At 34.8% G+C, this 20,027-nt stretch overlaps 1 protein-coding gene across 1 annotated transcript in view; it reads left to right on the top strand.

The window, feature by feature from the left end:
- LOC149797120 (hemicentin-2-like) overlaps positions 1 to 20,027 on the top strand; it is a 287,779-nt gene that overhangs the window by 71,731 nt on the left and 196,021 nt on the right. Inside the window, exons 5-8 of the mRNA XM_089961792.1 lie at positions 162 to 302; positions 6,795 to 6,907; positions 14,863 to 15,037; positions 16,903 to 17,051. Coding sequence (XP_089817918.1) covers positions 162 to 302; positions 6,795 to 6,907; positions 14,863 to 15,037; positions 16,903 to 17,051 — 578 coding nt within the window. The remainder of the gene's footprint in view (positions 1 to 161; positions 303 to 6,794; positions 6,908 to 14,862; positions 15,038 to 16,902; positions 17,052 to 20,027) is intronic.

Below are 20,027 nucleotides of genomic sequence, written 5' to 3'. Positions count from 1 at the left end.
GATTAGACTTGTTACATTTGTTTTATCAAACTTAAATTTGTTTTAAATATTGTCCAGCTACATTTATTGATTTATAAATTTTAAGTTGGTCGATACACTTGGTAAAATTGAGACCACACAATATAATTTTAGTATTCACTACCTTTTCTCTATGATTGTAGATGGGAACAAGTATGCCATCATGAGTGCGGGATTGATTATCTTTAACGTCAGCAAAACGGATGAGATGATCTATGAGTTCCATGCCAAGTATGACAAGACTTTTTCATGGGAATATCGAAGCATTAAAGTGAAAGTGCTCAGTAAGTCAGATTTGTAGCTTTACTTACATGGATTGTTTTTTTTAAAGCTGTAAGGATACTAGATAAGAAGAGCTTATGGGATGGCATTTTGTGTGTCATGTGACAACCACCTGTGTATTACAACATTTGTTATTGCTAACAGTCCCAGGAAACTTTATACACATTCATCAAAGGGCCTGTTTAGTGATAAATGAAAATGGTTCCACTCAGGCACACAATAGGACTGACACAGGGACCATCTTGAAAAAAATGTCATGAATGGTTGTTATCTTGGGTAACATCACATATTCTGATGGTCACGAACAGTGTTTGTTATCCTGGACAACATGAAATATAACTTTGAACTGGATATATAGGCAAGAAATGTCTTATTGTGTTTGGGGTGTCAGCATTGTGGACATTGATGCTTTGGTTAGTATTTTATTTTTTGTCAGCATTGAAAATGTTGATTAGCTTCCATTGTGGCCATGATATGCATCTCAGGATATGGTCTCCACTAAATATGGAAAATGCTTTAAATGAATTCTTAGAAATGGCTCCAAAGTAATTGCCTTAATTTGTGAGAAACCACCCTGGCAAGAAATGATTTAAAAGTTTTACAAGTGATACTGAAGCTATTTGGCCATGAATTATATCTGCTGTTGCTAAAACAAAAAAAAAATCATTTTAAAGAAAGCACTTTGCTAGATTTAGTAAAACTATTGCAGAGATCATCCTGCTTAAATGTCCATTCATATTTATGCAAATTATACTTCTTTAAATTGCCATTAAATATGGTCACCGTTACTAGAAAAGCCGAAACATTTTGTTAAATGTATGTAAATATGAGCCAGCTAAACAGATTTTGACTAACTTGACACAGGGTAGGGCATCCTGGCATAAAGACCTTTCAGTATTGGACAGAATGATGTTGATGTATGATCAAGTTATGGATGATGATCATATACAATGGAGAAGCATTGATATCATTGCTTTGATACATATACATTCAACAGCATTAAAAAAATGTGAAGAGAAAGCATTTGCTGACCTACATTTACTGGCCAATATTAAGCCAATATCTGCCAGGAGGGTAATTTCAGACACACTTGGGCTTCTTGTTTCCATAAAGATGAATTACTTTGGACAGCAGTTTTATTTTAATCAGCGTGTATCAGAAAGTTTTAAAAAGATGGTGACAGAGGTTGATTCTAAAATACATGAGCAAACAGGATCAAATTCCAAGCACTGTCAAGAAGACTAAAAGATGGTTCTTAAACAGTGGTCATTAAAACAAGATACAGTGCCACCTGATCTTATCAATGCAAACTGTGTTATCTTGCTATTATAGAAACAAGTAGTGAAAGGAGACAAATAAAAGTCAGATTGTTTAATCCCCTAATGCATGACATCCAAGCAAACCTGACAACTTGCTTACCTCCTACAGCACAACAACTCGATAACTGACTGCGTTCATTGCTCGACAAACATGCCCCATCTACCAAGTGCAGAGTATCAATTCAAAAGTGTTCTCCATGGTATAGCAGTGTTAGGGACCAGCTTCACAATGCTAAAAGAGACCGCCATAAAGCTGAGAGACTTTGGCTTTCCACCAGACTCACTATTCATAAGCAAATCTATGAAGCCGCTAAGAAGAATGTCACAAATATAGTCCATGCATCAAAATCAGCCCACTACACTACTAAGATCATGGAAAGTTCCATCTGCAAAGAGCTCTTTGAGATTACTAACAAGCTAATGTCAAGGAACAAATCTACACCACCTCCAACTACCTTCTCTCCAGTCGACCTTCCGTACATGTTTGCAAATTTCTTCCGTGACAAAGTACAAACCATAGAGATAAGCTTGACAACACAATTTCAATTGACTTGTCATCACCATACAGTTGAGATACAGAATTTGAGCGGCAACTATTAGTAGCATTTGAACCTGTCTCTATGGATTTCGTACGTACAATCCTGAAGAAGAGTGCACCAAAAGTCATGTGAACTTGATCCAATTCCAACATCACTGCTGCTTGAGTGCTTAGATCCAGTATTGCCTTCACTAACTGATGTTATTAATACCTCTCTCTCATCAGGGGAATTCCCATCATTTTTCAAAACTGCCATTGTAAAGCCTCTGCTGAAGAAACCAACACTAGACCATAATGATTTAAAGAACTACTGCCCAGTTTCTAATCTCCCATTCATATAAAAAATCTTAGACAAGGTTGTTCTATCCCAGCTTGTATCTCATCTGAATTCAAACAGTCTTTTTAGCAATGTACAATCTGCATATCGCCCTTGCCACAGTACTGAAACTACTCTTCTAAAAGTAGTTAATGACATTCTCTCTGCTTTGGATAGCTGAAAGATTACAGTCCTCACCCTCCTTGATTTGTCTGCAGCATTTGACACAATAGACCATGATATATTACTTCACCATCTCCAGCATGTATTTGGCATTTATGATACAGCCTTACTGTGGTTCAAGTCCTACTTGGTCAACAGGACACAAATTGTGTCTGCAAATGGAATACACTCCAGCCCAGTTGATTTATGTTGTGGTGTTCCACAGGGGTCTGTTCTTGCAGGAACTGTTCTCTTCATTCTGTACACTCAGCTGCTCTCAAGTGTCATAGATCATCATCCAGTGTCTCACCAATTGTACGCTGATGACACCCAAATATACAAATCTAGTCACCCAACTGAAGTTGATGCTACTATCCAAGGTGTAGAGAGGTGCATTTCTGATGTGAAATCATGGATGACATGTAACAAGCTTTCTCATTCACATCCTTTACCTCAAACAATAAATATCAGCAACACCAACATGAAGTTCACACAATCAGTATGAAACCTAGGTGTTACTCTGGACAGTACTCTCACATTGCACCAACATGTCATGAACATATGCAAGGCTGCATATCTTGAGCTGAGACTCATCAGCTCCATTCGCAAATATCTTTCAGTTGATGCCAATAAAACACTTGTGTGTTCATTAGTACTTTCAAGACTGGACTATTGTAACTCAGTTCTGTCTGGTTCATCTCAATATCTACTCCAGAAACTTCAAAACGCAGCTGCTCAGATCATACTTAGAGTACCATGATCAGAGCACACCTCCGCGCTCCTCTGAACCCTACACTGGCTATCCATTTGATCCAGAATCAAACACAAAATTTGTTCTCTGTGCTACGTTTCACTGACGGACTCTAGTCCAACATACCTATCCGACCTCAACCATGTGTACACACCAGCAAGATACTTGCGCTCCTCTTCTGACAATCGTATACTCGTTATTCCCACTATGAAAACAAAGTCATATGGACATTGTTCTTTTGCATACCAGGGCCCAGTAACATGGAATGAATTGCCCACTGAACTTAGACACAAAGACACAGTGATCCCATTCAAAAGTGCTCTCAAAACTCACATATTTCGACTGCAAGAACAAACTTAAAGACCTAATAATGTTTCCTACCTTAAATATTCTCAGCATATTTTTTATGTTTTCTAATTTCATGGTGTTTGTTTTTGTAATCATATCATTATATGTTTTTTATCTTATAGGTGTTGTCTAATGTTGTAAAGCGCTTAGAGCCTCTAAAGATTAGGCGCTATACAAAGTCCTCATTATTATTATTATTATTATTATTATTATTATCTATTTTGGTATGCCTACCATAAGGCAGAACTTATTGTTATGTTGTTGTCCATCTGTCTGTCTATGTCAGTCACCATTTTCATTTGTGCACAATAACTCAAGTTGTCTGCCATCAGCAGCTACCAAACTTTGTGGATGGTTTGCACTTATGATAAGAACGAACCATATAGATTTGGGGTCAAAGGTCAGCGTTACTGTGAAAGAAAAAAAATGGTGTCTGCACAGTAACTTTTCCACCATCTACAGTCGGCATTGGGATAAGGTAGAACCCCATGTTTTTCAGGCTTCAAAGGTCAAGGTTTGTAACCTGACTGAAAGAAGGTAAATTGTTTCTGCACAATAACTTGAATTGACCATCTCTGAATATTGTGGATAGTTTGTTTTTAGGGTAAGCAAGTACCATATTGATTTTGGGAGTCAAAAGATCAAAGATTATTGTTCAAGGACACTGAATGAATAAAAATGGTTTATGCACAAAAACTTTAGTTGTACATGACAAACCTCGGCCAAGCTTGAGGTAAGGAAGAAGTCTACTGAATTTAGGGTGAGAATGTCAAAGGTCAGGGTAAAATATATAAAATCTGCACCTTCTTCATACTTGGCAAAATTAAACTGTAGAACATCAAACACAACAGTGGTGATTGGCATTCCTTATAAAGAACGAAATGCCTGGATGAAGTAGTACTGTACAGTGGTGTATTGAATATATATACATGGATCTGACTTGTGCAGACCTTCAGAGGGGTGAACCTTGTCCAGAATATGTTCCCTGAAGCTGTCCACTGACAGTGGAACACAACGTTCTTGAGTGTGACAACTTTCGTTCTGTGAGACAGAAGATTTTAGCTTGTATGTCATCCATTGTATTGTGCATTATGTTGCATGCATCAGGTATATTCAATTCTACACTTTGGAGTCTCTATTTCTAAACCAATTTAAATCAATCAGACTTGATATATGGGTTTATATCATGTGCTTAATAAAGGGATTCGCACATTGATGAGTTAACCTTGCATTTGATTAACTTAGTTGTCTCTCTTGAGGCCTAATTTCTGATCCAATTTTGATAAAACATGGCACGTATGCTTAAATTATTCAGATGTTGGATGAGTTCATTAATGAGGTTGGTCAGGTGATCTTACATCTGTTTGTCTGGACATGTTACACCTTTGATAGCTATATTTTTGATCTGATTTTGATCAGACTTGGAATATATACTTATGTCATAAAAGTACATACATCCAGACATGCACACAAAACACACACACACACACACACACACACAGAGTGAAAGAAGAAAAACAGTTTCCATACATTAGCAATAGTTCTATATTAGACCTGGACCAACCTTCATGGATAGTTCATACCTGGGGTATGCAAGAGGTCATCAATTTTGGGGTCAAACAGTGATAGGTCAGAATTAAAGTAACCGAAATAAGAAAAACAGTTCTGCATACAAATTTTACTTAACCTGCATATTAAATATAAGTAAATATGATGTGCTGTCAACTTGCCTGTTTATTTGTTATGTATATCTTTATTGCAATCTGTAACTTTTGATGTATGATTTTATTTAATTATTGTAAGTTTTATTCATGGTCATAAACTGTTTAGAATATTTTTCGTTATAAATTGTGTGCATAATTTGGATCTGTTGAAAACACAAGTCTCGTAGGATCTGTAAATAGTTGTTTACATACTTTTTGACAATTAGTAATGATAATAAGGCTTAAAATGGTGTAGTTTCTCTGTGACTGATGGGACGTGGAAGTTTCAAGAAGAATTCTGTGGATTGCCAATGGTTGCGCAAGGTCATTTGAACATATTATGTTGTGACTTAGTACATTGTAAATCAATAGTGTATGTTGTCATATGGGGTCCATTGCAAAATATAGTAGCAGTTTACAGTGTATATAAGGAGAAACTTAAGCATTCACTTTGATTCTGATTTCTGGAGTCATTCACGCTTTTTGTGTTCCTGATGTAAGTCTGCAGTTGTATTTTATGTTGTACTTAGATATTTTGCGAGAGGAAAAACATTTGTTTTGACTGTTCAGTGGTGATAGAAAGTGTTCATTTTTTCAACAATAATATTATTCTGGAACTATTATAAATTATTCGAATGAATTCTGGACAACGTTATCTTGACTACATCATGGTTCTTGGATAACCAGAGTACATTACCGGTATTGAGATTATTTGGGACTTTTCATTTGTTGATGGAAATGGTTTAACTCAAATCAGTGGAATTTAAATTATAAACTTAATCAGTTGCCAAGTCATTTGATATGCTAAAGGGGTAAGTGCTTTTAGAATCAGAGGGACCATTTAAATTTTGTAAGCCTGATTTTATTTGTGGATTACTTGTTCTTTTTTTTTTTTTTTTTTTGAGAGGTGAAGGTTTGGGGGCTTCAGATCATAACTTAAAGAACCAATGAAGATTGGTCCATTGTTAATGACAGTAGAACCCCCTTTACCAGATCACAAATTGAAGTGTTAAAAAAAAATCAATTTTTGAACAATTGTGAATACTTATAAAAATACATGGTTCATGGTAATTTCGTTAAGATTATTGGTGGTGTTTTTTGTATTTTTGTATTCCAGTAAATTAGCTGGCCCTATCGTGAAGAATCTAAAAATACCCTGATTGCCAACAAAAGATATCTATATATTGTGTACTGCTCTCTAATAACAAAAGATGTCTATATTTTTTGTGTATTGCTGTCTAATAACAAAAGATGTTTATATTTATTGCTGTCTAATAACAAAAGATGTCTGTATTTTACGTATTGATGCCTAATAACAAAAGATGTCTTTACATTGTGCATTGCTTACTTATTACAGTTAAGCCTGAGATAGTTAATCCTCCCACCATCACCACTGCAAAGGCTGGTGATAAGTTCAGCATGCTCTGTCGTGCCAGTGGAGATCCAATCCCATACTACATTTGGTACAAGGTAATTTTAAAATTTTGATCTTTTCTTCCTCAATTCAGAGTGTCGAAAGTATCGGAGATCTGGCACTTCTACAACCAATTGTAAAAAGATTAAGTAAAACACATTCACTGTACAGATTACTAAATTAATAGTAATGTCTTGCTTCAGTTTTATGTGTCTACGTATATTTCCATATTTAACAGTAGAATAAATTGTTGCTCATGCTGGCCTCGTTGATTTGTTGTTCACTTATGTACATGACATTTCATGATTTTTTATTATTTTTAAACAGAGACAAATTTGGCTGTTTTTTTGTTTCAGAAGTAAGAATTTTAATATGGCTACATGCTGTTTTATACAGTGATATATTGATGAAAATGTCATAATTGCACTGAAAGATTCAATATTTTGTCACAAATTTAGCATTGTTTTTTACATTTTTTTTGTCAGAAGTGGAGAGAAAGAGAGTGTGTGGCAAGGATGCAAAATCACTTTTCAGTTTCAAAATTGAACACATGGAAGACGTTTTAATCTTGAAAAAGAGAACACTGTTGTGGAAATCTCCATATTTAAGGAAATCAGTTCCTTCAGAGACAAGGCAAAACTCCTTCATGGACAATTTATGATTTTAGGACTGTTTTAATCCTGTTGTATGATTAATACTCTGCAACAAAAAAGACCCCAGAAATCATTACTACTAACAAAGTGATAAGAACTATATTAAAAAAATTACAATTTGAAGAAAGCATTTTCAGACATTTAACCCTTTATTCACTATGGACTGGTTTACCAGTCGAAGGGAAGTAAGTCTGTCAACCCTATGCACCGCTTTACCAATCTGGGGCAGTGTGCTTCTTTAGAGTCATAGTACCCATTTACATAATTTACATACACCTAATAACTTCCTTCTTGTAATGTAGATATTTTATTTGGATTATTTTGTAAGTTAAGCTTGAAAACAGCTTAAAAAATCTCGAGGAAAGAAGGCACTCTCTGAACGTGTTTTCGGAATGGTGGATTTCTATTCAAAATGGCAAGTTCGAAGCAAGATGAGGATGAAGTGTCAGATTATGAATTATCAGAATATTTAGCAGTTGTGAGCTAATGCAGTTGATTGAAAATGAGAGAAAACATCTTGGAGAGGCAATGGAATGTACTTATGGATGATAGTGATGACAATGAAGAGGACTTAGAAGGTTTTGAACTGGAGGAAGTGTGCACTCCACATGTTTTTGTTCTGGAAGAAACTCGAAGAACCAAAGGGATTTATTTCTGTTTTCGGGGAGAGTTGGACCAACCCAAATGTTTGATGGGTCCAGAAAACTCTGGAATACTTTCAAATCTTTTATTTAGATGAAGGTTTTAAAAATATTGTCCATGTAACGAGGTTAATAAATAATTCCATGTGCACTTTACCTGTTGTGTTACCTCTTTGCATCTGTAATTTGAAAGTTATAATAGATATGCAAATTTTAATGAATTAGTCATTCAATTTGACTTTTAATAACCTTTATTTTGATACCTAATCCAGCCAGATATCATTACAATTGGCAAAGCTATGTTATTTCAAAATCCACAAGTTGTTTTGCTTTACAAATTACTCCCAAGTTACTTAGTATTTAGGGTTCCATGCCTGCAAAATTACTTAGTGATGAAAGGGTTAATGAAACTGGGGCTAGGACTTTTGCTTCTCTATTTTTGTTCATGTACAGTATATTTTATTGTGTTGATTTTTTTCACAGATTCTGGGACTCCTTATGAGTGGATAGTACATTAGTGGACACATTGGTTATCATTACAACTTTTAAACCCCATCCCCCTACCCCCCACCACACAGTTGTCCCTCTGCATTATGGCCATGCATGTCATTTCATAAGCCTGCAGTGTCAATGAACTCATCCTATACCATTAATGATAGATACCAGAAACTTGTGTCATTGATAAGTTTATCATGCCCCTGGGTGGGGTGGGGCTAGGGCAGACCTGCCAACCCTATGGTCTGTCCACAAGTCTTACTGAAATGACTCTTAAAACATGGACTTAAGGAATAGTTGCAAAAATTATGGAAATAAAATGAATAGTAACAGAAATTATGGAAATATAATGAATAGTAACAGAAATTTTGGAAATAAAATGAATAGTAACAGAAATTATGGAAATATAATGAATAGTAACAGAAATTTTGGAAATAAAATGAATAGTAACAGAAATTATGGAAATAAAATTGTTGTGTTTAAATCCGGATACTGGCTTAACCATGTTTGATTTAGATCCATTTTCAATCTTAGAATGAATGGAGTTGGTCATAGGAAGCCAGACAAACTTTAAGGGAGTACCTTAGATGCTTTAAACTGCACGTATTGTTTCATGCAAAACATTTGCATGATAAAGTTGTTTGTTATAGAATTTTTTTAAATGTCGAAAAAACATGTTGATTATAAGCCTCTTAAAAGAATAAAACAATAGAAAGGAATGTTAAAAAATCTTGGGAATAAAGCAAGAAGGACAGCAATTTATTGGACATCATGATCGTATTGACTTAAGTATGCCTCATCATCATGGCAGGAGAGATTGTTGCCTTCATCACATGAAGTTACCCCCCCACCAAACCATTGAGTATTATGTCATTTTGAGATAGCAAGAAGCCATTGAGCCCCCCATAAGGTTTGGAAGTACTAGTTTGTGCCAATGTGCTGGAGGTAATTAAGATTTAAGTGCACTTCACAGACTTTTTAGTTGAATGGCTTCTTTAACATTGTTGCATCAGTCTCTGATTACTCTTCTGAACTTTATAAATGCATGTTAGCTTGTAGATGATATTTTATTACATCTTACTGAAAGTTGGGCCAACTTGCAGGTAAATATTTACTGCTTTACTAAGAAGGTCTTGTTAGGGTTGGCAGGTCTGCGAAAGGTGATTTTACTCAATTTTAAATAAGACTTGAGTTTTATGTCTCACATATAGAGAATTTGCATTGCGATCAGTGACCCAAGTGTCAACACATATCAGACTAGGACTCCTGGTTCATCTCCTGGGTGTCTGTTCCTTATGTCTATGAACTTAGCCCCTGGATCATAACATAGAACTACTGTATTTAGATCCCCACCTTATGTGCGAAAATGCACATATTGTTGCATAAAAAGATAAATTTATACATGCAACTGTCATTGAATCTGAGGTAAATTCCTGCCCCCAGGGATACATCTCCTGGGTCATAATATGGAATTTATTGAGATCGTCTCCACCTTCTAATCATATATACACTGAAGGGGATGAAAAGAAAAATATACACTTGCAACTAACTTTGACAGGAGGGTCAGTCTCTACACTAAGGGAGTTGATTATTACTGGGTCATAGGATCAAAATTGTATAGATCCCACTCGATGACAATGTATATACTTGCTGGGCATAAAAAGATAACTCCATTTTCGACCCAAAGACTCAAAATTATGCCTGTTTCATAAACATAATTATAAGTACATGAATCGCATTTTATGGTTCACACACTCGATCCAGTGAATGTGGATGGAGAGGCAGGGGATTAAGTGCCCACTCCATCCATTCTAGTGGAAATACACTAAATCTAGTGAAAGTTCATCAAATTATATTGAAGCTGTTGCACCCCTCACTGATTCTATTGTATTCTCTCCAAGAGTCAACATGTTTAACAAAGAGATGGGAGAAACCCCTACATTGTATTCTGACCATTGCAGATGTCAGTTTCGTATAGAAACTCTACACTGGTAACATAATGTGTTATATTTATTTGTAGCCTAGAAATGCAATGTGGTTCAGTTGTGATAATTTTGTGTACTTATGTCCTTTTCCTATTTTCTTAATGTCTGTTGTTGAATCTGATCATAATTGACGTATGTGAACTTGAATTACCAGAAATGTAATACATTGAAAGGAGAATAAATTATCATTACTACACTAATCAAATTGAATAGATTGACAGTATTTGAAACTACATTAGCATACATATAAACATATTTATAGGTCTACTAGTGTACTCGCACAACTTTCATTTATGTGATAAATTTGATCTTCTAGATGTGATTTGTAAAGGAATTAAATATGTCAAATACCTCATCATTAATGAAAATAATGACTACAAAACATTGATTTTTGATCACTGGAGGCAGCACATTCCTATCTGATTTAGTGCTCAGCAATTTCTGTAAGACAAAGTGGAAGTGACATGGTGTAGGGAACAGTGCACTTTTACTTTTATTGTTAGTTGCATTCAGTAGTTGTACCTTGCATCATCCGACCAGTGACAGGCGAGATAGTCTGCAGTGACCATATGAGAGACATTGATTTCGATACGGTCTATAAAAATCAAAGTCACTTGGTATTACGACCATCAGATGACTCCTGCCATATGCAGTACCAAGTGTGTTTTCTTGCCAGATAACTGAGTCCATGAACAACAGATCGACAAAAGCCAAAGGTTACTGCAGGGCTAACAACATGTAGACCAAGAGAAGCTGTTACAGAAGCAAGAGTTAGCTAGGGTAAAATATTTATATCTTTTATCTTGCTATATTATTGGTTGTCAGCCCCTACCCCTTGCCACAATTATACCTAGCAAAAGAACGATCAGATGGAGAGGGTGATTTTAGTGGGAGGGTGTTTGCAAATCATAATAGCCCCACCCCCAAAATGAATCCTGCTTTACCATGACGAGTGTATGGGTGTGTGTCCCTTGAATTTTGATTTTGCCCACTCCCCCCAGAAAAAAAATTCATGTGCATTCCCATGCTTATTTCATGCCTGTTCAACAGTAATAATAATAATAATAATGACAAAACATGTTTTCTTCTAAAACCAAAATGTTATGAACACTTGATGCATTGTGTTTAATTGTATAGGCCAATTACCCTGTTGTGCTGAGGCACTGGAAGTAAATTACCTTGTTTGCCAGAATATATACCACTGTGTCAGTGATGACAGTCTAGGTCAGAGTCAAACCCACAACCCATTGATTGTGAGTGTGAATAGTAATGTCCTTTCAATGTGGAGAGTATAGTATTTTTATTCACAATATGTTCAGAACCATAGTTGAAAGGAGTTTTTTTTATGTCACAGTGAACTTTACATTCATTCCCCATGTTTACATGGTTTGTATAGCTTCATAGTTCTGGATTCCTAAGGCCTCACAAATTATATCAGCATATGATTCAATAATTAAGTTATGTAATTTTTTTTATTGCAGAAACACTACATTGTGTTGGTAATATGTCAAACTTTATGTCAACCCTTAGTTGTAAAAGTAAGCAAAAAGGTTTGGTGCATTTGCCAACTATTGTTCATACATGCAAAAGACATCATGTGTGACTACCATATCTACTACAAAGGCATGCACTAGAATTTTCCAAACACAGACCATGATGTGATATTGCTGTTCAGTGTCAGACTGATAGGATACTTAAGAAGAAACAAACAAGCAAATGAAACATATAACATTGTATTAACTTAAAGCTCAGTATGATTATGTAAGCATTTGACTCAGTAGACCAAGCACTGTTCAACTTGTTATTATTTAGCAATGATAAACTTGAATTGATACACATATTCATGAGAAATCCTCATCTGTGTGAAAACCACGTTGGTAAGTATACACGTCTAAAATTTCACCTACTACACAGGTTGTCAAGTAAATGTCCAGCAAGTAAAGAGAAGGATCAAAGGCCTTATAATCTTTCATGTACTTGTCAGCATTCATATATGTATATTTGATTTAATTGTATCTGATCTAATATATATTTATTTCAATTTAATTGTTTGTTTGTCAGTTTTAATTTTTTTTTTCATTACATGATATTGTAATGTAAATTTATTTGCTAGAGATGATACTTGTTTTTAGAAAATAGTTTGACCTTGACTGTTAGTTTATAAACACCAGGTGTTGATCTAAATCCTGACCTTGTTTCTGAATTTGTAGCAACTTTCATAAACAAGTTCTATTTTATTTTAAAATGATTGGTTGTTTCCAAGGTCATGATGGGACCTTGTCTCTAAGATATAAACAATTATTTTTTTAATTTATTTCTTAAAGTAAAAATGATTGGTTTTTGTCAGGGTCACACTGGGTAAATGTGATCTGTAACAAGTATTTGCTTCAATATACTTCCAGAAGATGATCACGTGACCCTTGTTTACGTTTTAGAAAGCCCATATAACCCATGTTTTGGAGAATTAATCTCAGTAGAAGTTGGTCTGTTAAACTGTTATATATGTTGTGCTGTTTGGAGTTATTTCAAATTACTTGGATTCAAAAGGATTAATTCCATTATTTTTCTGGAAAATATGTGTGCTCATGTAATATTGTGGAACAAGTACAGTTTTTTATAAAAATTTTATTCAGCTATCAGAAACTGGAGTGATAATTATTATTTCTACAAGGAACTGTTGACTTCAACACTATAGATTGTAGCATACATCATCGTCTTCCATCTTGGATTCTTCGTCGGGATTCAAACGTGAAATCAGAAGAACATTTTTTTATTAGGACTACTAAAATTTTATTCTCAGATTATTTTTGGATCATTTTTGGATTTGATTCTGTAAAACTGTAAGTTCATATTTTTTTCATTTTTATGGAATTTTTCCAGGGAACTAAATTATTGTGTTTTTAAAAGCTTGTTGTTTTCACTCTTTCTTGTGTTACTGTTTATTCAAGCCTAAGCAAGTGACATACGACATTTCACAGCTAAGTTTGCATAATAGTAGGTATTTCCGTTGAGTTGCAAAAGATGATGGTATGATATACATGTATGCCCTTGAGAAACTAACTGCTCCTGCATGATTTGTCATGTAGATTGAAAGAAAGTAATGTACCAAATTATCATCTACATCATCTGAAAATGATACATAATAATTTATCTCCTAATGAAAATATTTAAGTCATTTCACTTTTTAACCACTGATCAGATGACCCAACCAGCAAATCTAAGTATATTTATTATGTTGTTGGTTAAGGAATGTGGCATCATCTGGCTGGTAGAGCCTGCATGAAAACAGTTGGTTAATGGTAAAAGTAAACATGTCTGGTTCCTGAGAAAATGTGTCGCATTGACATGTATATTTGGGTCGCATGTACTAAACAGGCTGGTCTAGCAGTAGTTGCTTGTTGGATAACGATGTGTATATTTAATTGTGTCAGAACATATTAAGTAAACAATTTAAAGTGACCAACAGAATGAAACCTGTTAATATTTATGTGTGATTTTTTTTGTCCCTTTTTTTGTTTAAAAGCAAAATCTCTCTCATATTAAAATTACTATAACTTTGTAGATTTTTTGAAATACCTAAATTGTCCAAGCAGCCTTTGCTTGGAAATCTTTGATCTCTCGCAATACATGTAAGTGATTATATTTTATTCAGTAGGGCAGGTCATTGAATATTAAACAGCATTGTGTACAGTTTAAAAAGAGGCACCTAGACAAACTACTGCATCTGAGCAAATTCCACACAAGGTAGTGGATATTCAGGATTACATAATTATGTTGCTGTGACTTCTACTGGGACAATAAAACCTAATCCATCTACCACAAGCTGTGACATTGGCAATTGATGATCACCACCTTGTCATGGATGGACATGTTAAAGGATTAAGGTCTACTGTGGGAACATGGATTTCCGGAAATAGACAGTGCATGTACTTTATGTATTGAAGAACATTTGTCATTTGAAGCAAAATGGTGTCCATATAGTCAGAAACTTGGGGATGTACAAAAATATAGCAACAATTTTGTGTGTTGTGTTGCATCTTTAAACCTCTGCCCCATTTAGAAAAGAGATAGGTGATTGTGTGCCTTAAACTATGGCAGATTCTTTTACATCAAATGACCGTTTAGACCTAGTATTTAAAATAATAGTTCTTATTTCATCAGTGAAAAAATAAAGAATGGTCTGTAGATGTATAGCTGTGAAAAATTCTTTGATTTAAAAAACATGCCTTTCATCCAGGAGGGAACTACTAACCAGTGGTTACTGTTGACAGACTCAGACAGAATCGTCATTGATGAACTACATGGAGAGCTGAAAATTCAGCCCCTTAGAAAGAACGATGAAGGTCAATACAAATGTCAGGCTTCAAATGAAGTAGGTTTTGCAGAAGCTCATGCAAGACTAGATGTTCAAGGTACACAGTTATTTATTTTCAGAACACATTAAGATTAATAATACTGAGATGCAGCCAGCTTTTAAAAAACCCAGATCTTATGTAAATTGGTTTGTCATCTCTGATCCATCTATTTTTCACAAGTTTGTTAATGCTTCTAATAAACAATTGGGGTGATTACCCTGAAGCTGAAACTATGTAGTTTGTCTGAAATGAAAACGGTGTTAATCTGACAGCCGTGGTGGCCATCTAAAAAATCTTGTTAAATTTGTACTCCGTATGACTGGAATTTTGCATTGACAAGGAGATTTTCACCCAGTCTTCGTTTAACACCTGTTTGGTCCTAAATGAAAATGAAACCCCTCAACAAGCCAAAATGGCTACTAGGTGGCTATCTTGAAAATCTTATCTCTAGTTTAGAAAGGACAGTCAAATAGAGTTTCTTTAAGATATGCATTGTTGATCCAGAATGGAAATGATGCCAACCTAACATCCAGTATGAACTTAGTGTTAATGATCTTCATCATCCTGTCACTTCCCCATTGAATGGATGGTTGTCTCAACATGGGATTTTCACATAAAGATTTATTTTCATTTTACCTAAATCAAATATGACTAACAAGGTGATCATCTTGAAAACCTTATTGACACTTATTTATAACAGAGGATCATAGTGACATTGGGTTTGCACTAAAAACTTCATGTAGTTGGTCCTAAGTATGATTATTCCTGATCATGTTTTGAAAAAAATTTGGTATATGGGCTTACATCGTCAAGATCTCGCTTGAGTAGAAGTACAAACAAACTTTATGATTTGATTTGGCATCAGATGTAATTTGATCTCTCAGTACTTTAGCAACTCTGATCATATTTTTTATTAAACTTAGTAAATAAGCTGATGTCCTAAACATATATAATGTGTTTTATTATGCATAGCATATTTTTGAGATGATCTTGTATGTATTTTCTGAGTTTAACAGTCATGGAACTATTTCTGACCCAATTTTAATCATAGTAAATAGGCTGATATTGTCAAGATAAAGGATGATTTTTATTATGAGCTAGACCTGTTCATATCATGAGGTGATCTTGCATCTGATATCTTCTACCGCTGTCTTGACTGTTTTTTTTTAAAAATTGTATTTTAATCAAACTTTAAATTGATAAAGTGGCCTTTGATCAAACTTGGTATATTGGCCTTGGATCAAGCTTGGTAAATCAGCCTATGTCATCAAGAGCTTGGTTGAGTGTTATTATGAGTGAGCTCATGCATATCAATCAGGTCGCCTTGCATCCAATTGGTCGACCTTGTGAACACTGCAGCAGCTGTTTTTTTATATATATAATTATTATTAGATTGTGATCAAACTTGCTAATCAGTCTTATAAATATATTTCATGAGGTATATTAAGAGCAAGTTCCATTCATATTAATAAGGTAATTTTCTGATTGACTAATCTTGATGCCACCAGAGAGACAAAATTTCAGTGCCTGAATTTTAAATAAGAAATTAAAACAAATTTAATTTCATCTTTAAAAGAACTTTTATGAATTACAGACCTTAAGCTTTTATTTATTTAATTGATTTTTATCAGGAACAAAAAAAGCCACACCGAGCTGAACAAACTGGAATAAAAAATAGAGACACTAGAAACAGCCTGAAAAAATTTCCAGTCCTTTCCTTGAATCTAAAATTTAGCATTACATGCCCAGAACTTATGACATTTAATGAATTAATTAAACGTTTTGCCATTTTGTAAATTTTCATACAAGTCAAAATTGAGGCACTATAATATAGCAAACATGGAGGCGGGTTGATAATTTTAACATCATTCCTTTCAGATTTGTAGAAAATTCAAGTTTAAAGAGAATAGCTTTCATTACAGTTCTTCCTGACATTATTGAGGTTCGTAATGCTACTGGAGAGGAGAATGGTGGAGCAGTTATTAGTTGCAGAGCTTCTGGGGAGCCAGCACCAGAAATGAAGTGGAAACCAATTGATTCGGACACCTTCTATCCAGAAGGACAAAGTGGGGTAAGGCTTTGGTTCTAACACTAATTTCTAGGCTGGACAAAAGTAGTCTCGGTACAAACTGATTACAGATCAACATTTAACTGGAAAGATTGTAAATTGATTCAAAATCTCACTCCTGCTCATCCTTCATACAATAAAGGGGCAATTCAATATTTCTAAATATATTAAAGGGTCAGCATAGTCTGTATATAATACAGGCTCATTTCACTCTTTCTGAATATAGTACAAGATCACTACACTCTCTCTAAATATAGAGGATCACTACACTCTTTCAAAATGGGAGCAGGACATTACCCCCCTGTAAATTACCCCCCTGCAACTACCCCCCTGCCATTACCCCCCAATCAATTACACCCCCCCCCCCAGTATATTAGCCCCCTGCCATAACCCCCCTATCAATTATCCCCCTGCATATTACCCCCTGCCATTAGCATCATTTAGACATACAGATACAAAATCGAACTAAAGCAAATACGACGAATTTAATTAAAGTGTACACAAACACAATCTGATAATCCGTGCTCAATCTATACTATTGTTTTGTCTTCAGCTCACTGAATAAAATTCGAGCAGAAATGGTTTCTAATTAAGTGTACACAAACACAATCTGATTAGAGTATTGGCTTCACAACAATAAAAATGATTTTAGCAGTTTAATCTGTGGTCCATCTATACAATTGTGTTGGCTTCACCTCACTGAATATACTTCGAGCAGAAATGGTTTCTAATTAAGTGTACACAAATACAATCTGATAAGGGTATTGGCTTCACCTCATTGAATATACTTCAAGCAAAAATTATTTATATGCGCATGCTCCAGAAAAACTATATATATATATATATATATATATATATATATATATATATATATATATATATATATATATACACGTTCTTAAAAATATATATCACCAGAAATATTTTTACCATGGATAATGTTCAGAGTATATGTGGAAAGCAAAAAATTATGCATAATGGATATGTCTATGTAAAGCAGAAAGATTTAGCGGCAGGTGTAATCAGTTATGAATGTGAAAAGCGACGAGGAAATTTATTAGGAGTATCTGAATGTAAAGCAAAGATCAAAGTTATAAATGATGTTGTAGTAGGATCTCTGCATGAGCATACACATGCACCAGATTCAGCACAATGTGAAGTTCTGCAAGTTAGACAAAACATTACAAAAAGAGCAGTGGAAACAGAAGAAACACCTCAACAGATTCTTGGCCAGGAAATGCAGAATCATAGTGAAGGAGCATCAGTACAAATGGTTCCTATACAACATCTTCGTCATCAGGTCCGACGAAAGCGACAAGTTATTCATGCTCCACAGCCTCTTCCAACTGATCGAGCAACCATTGAACTGCCTGAGGTATACAAGAAACTTCCAAATGGTGAGAATTTCTTGTTATTTGATAGCGGTGTAGGAGATATAAACAGAATTTTAATCTTTAGGACTGATAAAACGTCATCATTATTAGCACAATCTCCTAATTGGTTCATGGATGGAACTTTTGCTATTGTGCCTGAGCTTTTCTTTCAATTATATACGGTGCATGCACTCATCGGTGGTGATGTCATTTCTTGCCTCTACTGCTTGCTTACAAATAAAACTATGGAAACTTATCAACGTCTTTTCATGGAGATAAAGGCACTAATTCTAAATGCTCAGCCTGCAACAGTTATGATGGATTATGAAAAAGCAGCCATGAATTCTGTTGCAGAATGCTATGCAGGGATAGATGTACAAGGATGTTTTTATCATTTTTTTCAGAGCATATGCCGAAAAGTACAAGCTCTTGGATTTCAGGAAAGATATCAAGATGATTCAGAATTTGCAATGTCCGTTAGAATGGTAGCTGCTTTGGCTTTTGTGCCGCTTTCTTACAATGTGCAGGTTTTCGAAGAACTTCAAGAACTTAAAGAAGATGACAACATGAATCAATTGTTAGATTATTTTGAAGATAACTACATTGGCAGAAGAAGACGTCAAAGCCGAGCTAATCCTGTCTTTGTTCCTCAAGTTTGGAGTGTACACAGCCATGTTCAAAATGAATTACCTCGCACTAACAACAGTGTTGAAGGTTGGCATCGAAAAATGCAAGCTGCCGTTGCTGCTGACCATCCAAACATTTGGCGCTTTTTGACAATCCTTCAAAGAGAGCAATCATTCCTGAACGTGATAATTTCTCAGCAACTTGGAGGACATCCAGCGGAACCATCTCGAAACAAATATCATGACTGCAATGCTCGAATTATGAACATTGTTAATGACTTTGCTAATAGAAAGCACTTAGAATACTTGCGAGGGATTGCACATAACATTCAGCTGTAATCTTATAAATATAACATATTTTATGGTAATATAACATTATGATATGATGATTTTACTATTGAATATTCCAGGACGAGTATATGTTTTCAAGGCTGAGATTCATTTACTAAAATAAAAATTTAAAATAAATTCTTTTGAAATTTATTTTAATTTATTATTTACTCTTGGGATATAAGAATTATATTGGGGTGGGGTGGTAATGGCAGGGGGGTAATATACCAGGGGGGTAATTGATAGGAGGGTAATGCAGGGGGGTAGTTGCAGGGGGGTAATATACAGTGGGGTAATTTCCTAGACCCTTCAAAATATAGTACAGGATCACTGCACTCTCTCTAAATATAGAGGATCACTACACTCTTTCTAAATATAGTACAGGATCACTGCACTCTTTCCTAATATAATACAGGATGAATGCAGTGTTTTTTTAATATAATGCAAGGTCAGATGCAGTCTTTCTAAATATACATGTGCTATACAAATTTTCTAAGTGTACGCACTAATTTTTGTTAATACAATACAGGGAAAATACAGTTTTTCTGGTAATAACATACAAGCCATACAATCTTTCTGAGTGTAATCCAGAGGGAGTACTTTCTTTCAGAATTTAATACAGCTGCCGATAATCTATTTAATTGTAATAC

This window comes from Sinohyriopsis cumingii, chromosome 6, assembly GCF_028554795.1.
Source record: "Sinohyriopsis cumingii isolate HCF-2022 chromosome 6, ASM2855479v2, whole genome shotgun sequence".
Classification (NCBI taxonomy): domain Eukaryota; kingdom Metazoa; phylum Mollusca; class Bivalvia; order Unionida; family Unionidae; genus Sinohyriopsis; species Sinohyriopsis cumingii.
This window is presented reverse-complemented; position numbering and strand designations above follow the sequence as displayed.